Source organism: Nicotiana attenuata, unplaced genomic scaffold (genome assembly GCF_001879085.1).
Source record: "Nicotiana attenuata strain UT unplaced genomic scaffold, NIATTr2, whole genome shotgun sequence".
Lineage (NCBI taxonomy): Eukaryota > Viridiplantae > Streptophyta > Magnoliopsida > Solanales > Solanaceae > Nicotiana > Nicotiana attenuata.
This window is the reverse complement of record NW_017674164.1, coordinates 47,076-58,922: the sequence shown is the minus strand read 5'-3', so window position 1 is coordinate 58,922 and position 11,847 is coordinate 47,076. Positions and strand designations below refer to the sequence as shown.

The 11,847-nt window shown below is 40.6% G+C and overlaps 1 protein-coding gene across 1 annotated transcript; it reads right to left on the bottom strand.

Annotated features, from left to right (window-relative positions):
- Positions 1 to 8,613: 8,613 nt before the first annotated feature.
- Positions 8,614 to 9,969, bottom strand: LOC109218121. Its single transcript, XM_019382450.1, has 2 exons — positions 9,643 to 9,969; positions 8,614 to 9,510 (listed from the first exon to the last, which is right to left on the bottom strand). Exons 1-2 carry the CDS (start codon positions 9,967 to 9,969, stop codon positions 8,614 to 8,616), a joined length of 1,224 nt encoding a protein of 407 aa, XP_019237995.1.
- Between the last annotated feature and the right edge of the window lie 1,878 nt (positions 9,970 to 11,847).

Genomic DNA, 11,847 nt, shown 5'->3' with positions numbered 1-11,847 from the left:
CGATTCACACCAAAGTGGATTGCTGGGACGTTTGTATCTCGTATGTAAATTTCCCACATTTCTCTTGCTCGGATTGATGTAAAGACTGATGTGTGCTTTCACTAACCTCAATTTCCCCTCTCATCCATTTTATCCTCCTCTATCTGCCTAGCTTCTTGTCACTTGTACTAGGAATTGGCTCTAGGGGAAAATATATGTTATTGGCCAATCAAAATTTGGGGGTAAGCATTAGGGGGCTGATTTGAGTATGGGGGTTCGAGTTTTGTGACAATTTGCATTAGGTATTGTGAGGTTTAGCATGAAATCAACCTGATGTTTAGTGTGTATAATGGTCTCTCGCGACTTGAGCATTTGCTACTTAGTGTGCATAAATGTTGCTTGTAAGTGCATGTTAAGTGGAGAAGATTATCTTTGCGGTCTGCATAACTACTGCCGACATTGCTAACTTCTTGGTTAGTGACCTTATCCCCGGCGGATTGGAAGCTTATCAAAAGACAAACTTCTTGCGAGAGTGTAGGCAATACTATTGGGAGGAACCCTTTTTGTTCCCGATTAGCACTAACATCATTCGGCACTGTGTTCCGGAAGATGAGGTAATTCAAGTTCTCAAAACATGTCATGACTCCCCAGTTGGGGGTCACCATGGTGGAAATTGTATTGCGGCAAAGGTGCTTTAATGTGGCTATATTGGCCATCGATCTACCAAGATGCAACCCAAATGATCAAGGCATGTGATCAATGTTAAAGACAAGGTTCAATTTCTAGAAGGCATGAGATGCCTATGAACTTTGTGATGGAGGTCGAGATCATTGATATGTGGGGGATAGATTTCATCGGTCCCTTAGTAAGCTCGTACTGCGTGTGATATATCTTGCTGGCAGTAGATTACGTCTCCAAATAGGTCGAAGAAATTGCCTTTCCGTAACGATAAGGCAAGGAGTGTAACCGCCTTCTTGAAGAAGAACATGTTTACTTGGTTTTGAACCCTAAGGGCCATCCATAGTTTTGGTGGTTCTCACTCTTGCAACAAAGCTTTTGCCGGGTTGCTCGAAAAATAAGTAGTCAAGCAAAAGGTGGCCACCCCTTATCATCCTCAATAAAGTAGTCAAGTTGAAGTCTTCAACCGGGAGATCAAAAACATTCTAGCAAAAACTGTTAATCCAAACAGGACCGACTAGTCAAAAAAGCTAGATGATGCATTGTGGGCTTATCGAATAGCATTTACTACACCCATTGTTACCTCACCTTACCATTGGTTTTTGGTAAGGCTTGTCACTTGCCAGTGGAGCTTGAACGCAAAGCCATGTGGGCATTAAAAAAGTTAAATCTTAACTGGGCCGAAGCTGCTAATCTAAGGATGACACAACTCAACAAGATGGAAGAATTTTGTTTCCATGCCTATGAGAATGCAGCCATGTATAAAGAAAGAATGAAGTTTGTTCATGTTAAGAAGATTTTGAAGCGGGAATTTAAATCCGGTGACTTGGTATTACTCGTAACTCAAGATTGAAGTTCTTTCCGGGCAAACTCAAATCCAAATAGTCTGGCCCGTTCATAGTTTGAGTGTTCTTCTTGTGGCGCTATTAAATTAGAATCCGAGGACGGGACTTCAACATTCAAAGTAAATGGCCAAAGGGTCAAGCAATACCTCGGAACCATTGGTGAAAGGAAAATAGTAGAACAATTAGCACTCAATGATGGTCCTACACTGATCCCAAGTACTGATTAACCAAAAGGGAAGGCAACATCATCGTGCCGAGGCGTTAAATAAAGCGCTTATTGGGAGGCTACCCATGTGTCGGCAACGTTTTTTTATTTTTTGGTAGGTTTATTTGTAAGAAATAGGATGCAAAAGAAGAGGGAAATGAAGGAAAGCAAGCTGAGCTTCAGCTATTTCAATGGCAACATATGCGGCTGCATAAAGGGTATGCTGACCGCATAATGGTCGCAAAGACAAGTAGAACACCAGTAAAATTGGGCTTTAAAATGCTGAGAAAGCTCAACTTTTGCGGCCCGCAGAATCATTCTTCAACCGCAAAAGGGGTCGCACATATGATGCACATCACCCATGTACTAATTAATCCATCCCAAAACACATATGCGACCGCATAATGTGCTATTCAATGGTCATTTAACCGCAAAACCCTTAAGTATTAAACCCTAGTTCTGTCACTCTTTCTTTTCCATTTGTCTTCTCTCATTTCATGCACCAAGACATGAAAACAAAATACAAGAGAAAAACACAGAGAAAACTAAAAAATAAAATAAAAACAATACAAAACAAAGAAATTGAAAAGAAAGGGTCACCTTGATCACGATTCACACCAAAGAACCTTGTTCGAACGTCTTGCATCTGGTATGGAAATTTCCCACACTTTTCTTGCTCAGATTAATCTAATGACTGATATGGGCTTTCACTCGCCTCAATTTCCCCTCTCATCCATGTTACCCTCCTCTATATACCCATCTTCTTTTCGCTTGTACTAGGAATCAGCTATTTGGAAAATATATGTTATGGGTCAATCAAAATTTGGGGGTTAGCATTAGGGGGACTAATTTGAGTATGGGGGTTGAAGATTTGTGACAATTTGCATTAGGTATTGTGAGGTTGAGCATTAAATCAACCTGGTGTTGAGGGTGTTTAATGGTCTCTAACAACTTGAGCATTTACTACTTAATGTGCATAAATGTTGCATGTGACTTCATGTTAAGTGGAGAAAATGATCTTTGCGGTCCGCAGAGTCATCACATTCTGTATGCTTGAGAGTCCCCTAAAACCACTATGCGGTTGAGTATGCGGCGGCCGAACAAATGGATTTCAGACCGCATATTGACCGCACACACAAGCAAAAAAAAGCAAATATCAAAGATCTAATGTGCGACCGATCTGCGGTCGCAAACTTGTTCTGCGACCACTTTTCCGACCCACATAATTTGTTTTGCTTCTGATTGTTATATTCTGCGATGTGGTTTGTGGTCCGCATAGTTGTTGTGCAATTGCGTAATTGCTCGTACAACATTTTGTGTCTCTCATTTCTCGTCCATATATTACACATGCCCTACCATATACTCACTCCTCATTAATTGGCCCGAATGGCCCAAAAGATATCCCTAGCATCGCTAACACCGACCACCCCAGGAAAGAGATGGACTGGTGCTATAAGCCCGCAATCACAGCAATCCCAACGCAAATGGACTAGCACATCCAGAAATTTATCTGAGCCTAACTCCCAGTCGGAAGAGGAGGAGGCACAGATTGACCTAGTGCCACCAGTTGACCTCCAGGCCGAAGCACGCCAAAAGAGTGGTGAGGATCTTAGATTTGGGATCTCTGGGTATTGGAATCTATGCAGATTTGGCCTAGCAAAAAGAAAGATCCTCGAAGAAAAGCATCTGAGTTTGAAATGGTTAAAATAACACTACCCCCATGTGCTAGAAAACATCAAAAACTGGGGATGGGAGTTCTTCACTAATGTTCCGGGGGAGTACAGCGAGACACTCGTTAGGGAATTTTATGTCGCATATGTTGCATCCAGGAACTCAGAACAATAAAGAAACCACAGATACTTGGACTCTGTCTTAGTCCAATGAGTTGAAATACTCTGTGATTCCCGATAAATCAATGATGTATATTTCAAATAATGGGAGCCAGCATGGCAGAATTTGACGCAAAGAATGCAAATGAGAAATCTGAGCGTTCTTGAGTAGCCTCTGTCATAGCCAAGGGAACTCCACCCTGGATTGCACCGCGCCAGAAGATTTACAAGAGGGATCTCACCAAAGAAGCCCAGTTTTGTCTGTTCTCGTATAATGCCTACGAGAAATGAGATTGACATCAGTATCGAGAAGGAAATCCTCATTGCTTGCATCATGTCGGTTACCAATATTGGTGTGGAGAGCTTATATTCCCGGAGATTAGGATCCGAGCAAATGAGAAAGAAACCTCTCTCCATTTTTAATGCTTAATCCATGCTTTGTGTAAAGACGCGGCGGTTCCTCCGTTCACCTAACATAACCATATAGAAAAAGGTGTTCAGGACATTAACATCACTCAGCACAATGATGTTGCGGGTAAAGTGGTCGAAGATCCACTAGAGCAATCACTCACTCCCCCTCCGGCCTCGTCAGCCTCAGCAGCACCTGCTGCCTCATCAGTGCTAGACACTTCTTTTGCACCAACTACCTCCACATCCACTCCCAGACCAGCCATCGCAACACCACTTGTCTCACTGCCTGCACTCTCTAAGGTTGGTCTACTAGCACAACATGCAAATGCCAAAGTAGATAAATTTACAAAAGAACTTCCATCTCTCATTAGGCAAGCATTGGCCCCGATCCAAACCTCAGTAAGTGATCTTCAAAAGCAACATCTATCATATGAGGATCGACTCAAGCACTTTGAAGCTCGCCTTGAGAAGGTTGAGCAAGGTGGAGCCAGGGACATTCCTCAATTGAAATAGGATGTAGCTGAGCTCAAGTCGCAGCTGCATAAGATGCAGACATTGGAGAGTGATTTAACCACCCTTCTTCCAGTGGAAGGGGAGCAGAGTGCTGGAACCTCCCACGTACCAAGCTTCGATATGGATTTCCCAAACCTCCTATCAACTGAGGAGGACCATGGTACTGACATCTCACAAGCTCCAGGTTGCGTTGTACACAACCATGATCATTTTAATTAGGAACCTGGAGAGTCTCGTGAGGAAACTGATGGGGAGGAGATACATGAGGACGGTGATGATCAGAGGGACAACATAGGCAAACGGGTTTCCGTTTCTACAGTTGCACTTATTGAGGAGGAGGAGGATGTGCAGACAGCTACCGCACACTACCTTGCAGACATGGTTGCCAGGGCCACTACCGCGAACACGCAGCCATCATATGGTAAGGCCAGCAGCTCCCAGGTCCACGACCATCTCCGCAACTGACGGAGCTTCCTACTTTGGTCTCGGACACCACTGTCCAATTAGAGACTCCACCCACTGCCTCCACAGTGTCAGCTCACAGCCCTACGGCCGCCTTGGATATTCCAACCCCTCCAAGTGCCTAGTGCGCCCTCAGGGAGCCCCTAAGCTTTGCTCTTATTTTTTCAATGCATTGGGGAAAATGCATGATCTTAGGTTTAGGGCGGGGTAGTCAACTTTTTCAACTTGTATATAATCTTAGTCTGAATAATCTAGGTTTCTATATAGTAATGAATTCCCCTTGGATTTTCTTTGTCGGGTTCTTTTCAAAGGGTGTAATAGTAGAACCATTGTCGTAGCATAAATCGTTTGAATTGTTTGGTGCTCTTGTTCTAGCTTCAAGCATGTGATATGTTTTTGTCGAAAAAGAAAGCACCCTTCAAATTTTGCAAATAAACAGTTAGTCATCCTTTTGAGATCAAGGCTCCCTCTTTGACTTTGAGTTGCCTTGTATTCACTTGAGGGCCAAAATTATGCCGATTCGAGCAATTCATGTGTCGTGAGTGGTTGAGAATTTGTGTAAATAATGCATGTGCTCAACTTGTATTGTCTAGAACTTTCCCGGTTGGTTTCTCAATGCAAATCTCAGGTTGATGATTTGGTGTTGAAATGATCTTAGGCTCTCTTTGTGGTTGCTAACTATTTTTTGACCAAATTGACCCCCTGGTGCATTTATTATCCTAGTTATTCCCGGTTGAGCCTTTTACCTTATATTCGGCTACTACATTGCAAACATTTACCCTTTTTTATTTTATTTTATATAAATATACTACTTTGGGAAATGGTGAAGATGTACATTGTGTGTAGAATCATATACCTCAAAGTGGTATATTTATATAAAATAAAATAAAAAACACAATGTGTGGAGTCTTGTGAAAATTAAAGAGATACTTTGAGGTGGTTCTATGTGGGTAACTAGAGGTCAATAAAGGCCATATGGTTTAAAAAGAAGTAAAGTGTGTGTAGCGTTCAAGGAGAGTGCAGTCACTATATTTCCAAATATTCATCAACCTATCCCGAAGCTTACACTATAATCCTTAAAAGGTCCTTTTTAATCTATATCCAATTAGTCTTCATATAGTAATTAGTTAAATTAAGGGCAAGCATATGGACTGATACTTGTAGCACTTAGTCTTCTTTCTGAGTGCAAGAGGGTTTGATTGTATCCCTGTACATATTTGTTGAGTTGGGGATTTTCTTTGATGTGAGCACGCATGAATTGTAAGAGTTAGCATAAATTAGGTTTTTTGAAGTAGGATACAAGTTCATATCTAGCAATGGGTAGCACTCTGTCGTTGGTCTTGAGGCTCGAATCTCACAAACTGATTATTCAAACTGTTAATGATCTTTGTCTTCAAAAAAGGGTGAATAAAAGAAGTTGCATGCTTGTTATATAACAGTCAGCACCATCCATACTCACTGTTGTTTTTTCATCAGTCGGAAGTATATTAGTATTTGGTAGGTTGACTTTTTAGTTGCTTGAGGACAAGCAAGAGTCTAAGTTGGGTTTGTTGATGTACCATAGAATTGTGGCACTTTTGATATTAATTACACAATCTTTAGCTCATCTTTTAAAGCATTATAAGTCATTTCTTATGTAGTTTTGGTGTTTCGTAGAAAATCAAATTTGAAGAGCCAAGAATATGAAAAAGATGAAAAAAAAACCATGGAAAGGCAGAAATGCGGCAGGTCTGCCACCGCAAAAGTGATGTGCAGGCCATAGACCAATTGTAGTGTGAAGCAGAACATTCCAAATTCTGAGAGTAAATTTTGCGATCCATTGTGTGGCCGCATAACTCTTGTGCGGCTGCATAACTCTTGTGCGGACCGCATAGTGATCGCTCAAATGAAAGAAAATTTCTAGTGAAAATGACTTTGCGGTACGATATGCGGTCGCGAAATCAATATGCGAACTGCATAACCAAAATGCGATAGAAAAATGAAAAATTGTGTGATCAATTCTGCGACGGAAATGAAGACGTGTGGAATGTGAAAGCCCTTAGTGACCAATTCTGCAGTCGCAGACTTGATTTGCAGGGCCATTTTTATCACTTTTTGACCACGACTTTTAGCCTATTCTAAATAGAATGACTGGGATTCTTGTGGACCATCTTGTCTCAAAAAGAGGCTACACATTTTTTTAGCAAATCCACTAGTCAGTGTGTCCAGGGCTGGTTTTTATATATCTAAAAATGAAAACAGACAATGTCTGGATGTCTTACAAAATGTATGAAATAAACTTTGATGCTTACATATATCCTATTATCAAAGGTGGGTGAGATACTCCCCAATGATATTACATAATGACCTATAATATTATTACCCAAACTTAACTAGCCATTGAAGCCCATAAAATAAAGTTGCCCGATGATGCATAAGTAGCCTCTTTTGATTTGCATCTTGATAGACATTGTTCATCTTGTTTTTCCTTGTTGTTCCCTTTCCTGGTCTTTTAACATAATTTACACTGCCCGGTTACTCAGTAATTTCTCCCAGAAAGTTCTGCATTCATAGAACATACCTCTTCCCATTCTTGTGACTTTTGTTCCTGCTGCTTGTCGTCCTTCTAGCTGTGTCCTGCTAGCATATTGCATTGATAATCTAGTCCAGATTGTAACGACTGAGTCCAACATTCCATGCCAAAATGTGTATTGCCCAGTTTTTGCACAGTTATGTAGCCACCTGCTGTTTATCTTTTCTATTTCTTGTGACCTCCAGCTGCTTCTTATTGACTTCTTTATGTAATGTTGATCTTTGAATGTTGAGTTAATGGAATGCATTGTGATTTTAGGCCACAATGTATCCATCCTTCCAAGATTTGATCGCAAAAAACCAACACTCCAAGTGATTGTGAAGGAGTTGAAATCCTCATGTGAAGTGTTCCATTCTTTATGTTTGTTGCCCTTAAACTTCATGCTTGTGCCTTCTATTGTTACTCCTTCAAGGGAATGAGCACAAAGTACTAATACCACCCTTTGAATTCGTAACAAATAGGAGGACATGGTTACAGTAATATTACCTGCAAAAAAATAGCACTAAGTTAGAATATACACAGGCCATCATGTCCTCCTCCCAAAAGATTTGGATCTGGTCCTCTGCAGCAATATGATGTGTTGCACTTCTCATTTCCTGACTCCCTGTATATGTAGCCCACATATTTGGGGGTGTTGATGTCACCAACCATACCCCCTGTGATTTTGTGAGCTCCAGGCTGCCCCTTAATTTTTTGACACTGATGCATTACTGCAACTTCTGGACAGCCTCTTGTATGAATTGTTCCAGTAGGAACTGCTGTGTTGCCTATTGAAAATCCTCCACGCTTTCATGGTTTTGCTCGTCACTGATATCCCCTCTTGGGAATGAGCATAAAGTGCTAATACCACACATAGAGGATTTACCAGTAAATAAAGCATAAACACACAAACTATTCCTGCAAAAAAGAAAACTCTGTTAGTAAAAAAACTGATTACTTTGATCTCCTCCATAAGGACTCGACCATAGTAGATGATATTGTCTTCTGTTCCTATATTCCTCCACCATGAGTAGATCATCATACTCTCCTCCTGTTTGATTTGAGTATGATAGTCTAGCATTACCTCATCAACTGCCTGCATATCACCTCTCCACCCTGTTACCTCCTCTCCTTCTAACTTCATGCAACTTTTACTCTGATATATGGACATTGTGACTTGTCATCATTCACTATCTTCCTTCCTTGTATATCCAATTCCCAGAAATTGTTTGCCTCAATTACTCCAAAGTCCAAAGCATAATTAGCTAAGTGATCAGCTAATATGTTTCCTTCTCTTAGAGTGTGAGCCACTGTTACATTGCTTCTGTTCATCAACTCCTTGATCTCCTCCAACATAGCTGCTATATTCCATGGTACACTCCATTCTTCATTTAGGACATTCTTAAGCATCATAGAGTTTGTGTGTAACTTAATGAGTACATAGTCATTCTCAACACAGAACTTCATAGCTTCCAAAATTGCTTTAGCTTCAGCTTCTGTATTTGTTCCTTCCTGCACTTCTTTCCCACAGCCATATACTAGATCCCCTTCCTCATTTCTTAGCACATACCCTATTGAACTCCTCCCAGGATTCCCCCTTGAGGCCTCATCTGTGTTTACCTTAATCCACCCTGAACTTGGACAATCCCACAACACTTTAGTATATATCAACATAGGAAGACAAGACTCAAGTATATGCAGCAGGTCTGGCCATTTGTGTGGTACATTCTGCAGTTTTGGTTTTCTAAATTGCATAAGAGATTGCATAGTAGTAGAGACCTGGTTTATGACTCTATTAATTGTCACAGTATCTCCATGTTTGTAGCTTTTCCTCCTTTTCCAAAGCTCCCACACAATGACAGTTGGTAGTGCTTGCAGTATAGGTTCAATTCTGGGCAACACATCTGATGTCCAGCATCTGGTAATAGCCTGACGCAATGTAATCCCTTCTAAGGCAATGCCTGCATGTCCAAGAAAGTATTTCCACACTCTAACAGCAGCATATGATGTGAAGAACAGGTGTTGCATTGTTTCCTCCTGAGGTTCAGAATAGCACCAGCATTTAGAAGCCATGAGATAACCCAGTCATCTGAAAAAGTCATCTAAAGCCAACTTGTTCCTCCAAACTTTTCACATAAAAAATGATATTTTAAATGGAAGACCTTTCACCCATATCTTCCTGTATGCATTGCAAGGTTCATTCATTCTTCTCAAATACTCCCAAGCTGATTTCACACTACATTCTCCCCTAGATTCCAGCATCCACCAAGGCTTATCAAGTACCTCATGCATAACTGGAGGTTTCAATTGCAGTAGAATATGTTCTGCTAATTCCTCTGGTAGAATCTCTCTAATCTTCTCCTCATTCCACTGACCATTGTCCACCACATCATATATGTTTTGTATCAATTCATCACACACAAAATCTGGAGGAGTAACAAAATATAATGATCCCAGGCATGTCCAATTTTCAAACCAGAATAGTGAAGACCCCATCTTAGGCTGCCAGAATATTTGATGTTCTATAAGATCTCTACACTCCAACATCTTTCTCCAAACATGAGAACCCTTTCTCCAAGGAACAATCTTAGGATTTAATTTCTTGCAATACTTCTGACTCATAAAAGAACTCCATAAGCTAGGTTTAGTTCTAAAGTTCCACCATAGTTTAAAAAACAATGTTGTGGACACATCATGTGAAGATCTGAAACCAACACCCCCTTCTTCACAAGGCAAGCATAATGTAATCCATGAAGCCCAATGTCTATTTGTTACCCCTACTGTATTACTCCAGAAGAACTAAGCAAAAATTTTATGCAATTTGTCAATCACATACGCTGGGGGATTAACTGAAGACAACAAATGTATGGGCATGCTCTGCAAGACATGAGAAATTAGTATAGCACTCCCCCCTATAGACAACAGCTTCCCTTTCCAGTCTTGTAGCTTATCCATTACCTTAGTAATGAGTCCTTGATAATAGTCCATCCCTCTCCTAGCATAGAAGATAGGACAGCCAAGATATGTAAATGGGAATTCCTTTTTAACAATACCTGTTACTCTTCGCACCTTGTCCACCACTTTTTCTCCAACTGAGTGATGTAGATATATGGCAGATTTGCTCTTGTTTATAAGCTGCCTAGAAGCAATCTCATATCCTGCTAACACCTCCATAATCAATCTCAGTGATGTTGCATCAGATGAAGAAAAGATAATGGTGTCATCTGCATACGCAAGATGATTAATCTTTGGACTCCACTTAGGCAGTACAAAACCACAAAAGTGCAAATTTTTATGCAATAAATGCAGACCCCTTTACAAGGCTTCAGTAGCTAGTATGAATAATGTAGGTGAGATTGGATACCCTTGTTTGAACCCTCTTGTCGATTTGAAAAAACCATGTGGCTGACCGTTTAGTAGTACAGAATACCAGTTATTGGAGACTATGCCATATACTAAACCAATGAATCTTTCCCCAAAGCCCATCTTCCTCAATACCTTAGTTAGAAATAGCCATGATAGTCGATCGTAAGCCTTAGTCATGTCCAGTTTTATGACAACATTTCGACCAACTTTATTTCTCAACCTAATATCTGTAATGATCTCCTGAGTTAATAGCACATTCTCCACAATACTCCTCCCTTTTTCAATTCCAGCCTGCTCTTCAGAAATAAGGTTTGGAAGTAACACTGCTAGCCTTTCATGCACTACTCTAGAGAAGATCTTATTAACAAAATTACTCAAGCTAATAGGTCTCATATCTAAGAATGTAGTCACTTCTTTCTTCTTTGGTAATAATACCAGATTAGTGTGAGTCACATATATGGGAAGCTCATGCCCATTGAAGAATGCCTTGACCATTTCTACAATATCCTCTGCTATTATGTCCCAACAGGTGTGAAAAAAACAACCAATAAATCCATCAGGGTCCCCTGCACTTTCCCCATTCAAACCAAAGACTACATGCTTTACCTCCTCTATAGTTGGTTGTTTAATTAGCTCCAAGTTTTCCAGGTTATCTAACATTGATGGAACATGATCTATTATGCCAAATGATGATGGAACTGCTTCTTCATGGAACTGAGCTGTGTAAAATCTCACTGCCTCCTCAGGCATACCAGCATTATCTTCAAGCCAAATTCCACTAGCATTCTGCACCCTTTTCACCTGTAGCCTTCTTCTTCTACCATTGACTTGAGCATAAAAAAATTTAGTATTTCTGTCCCCATCCTTAAACCATACCATCCCTGATTTTTGTTTCCAAAATTCCTCCTCCAAAGTTAAAAATCTGATCAGTTCTGCCTAGACCTTCTGCAGTCTCTCTCTATTATGATATGTAGGGGCCCTCTCAAACTGAGCTTCATGAACTAATAC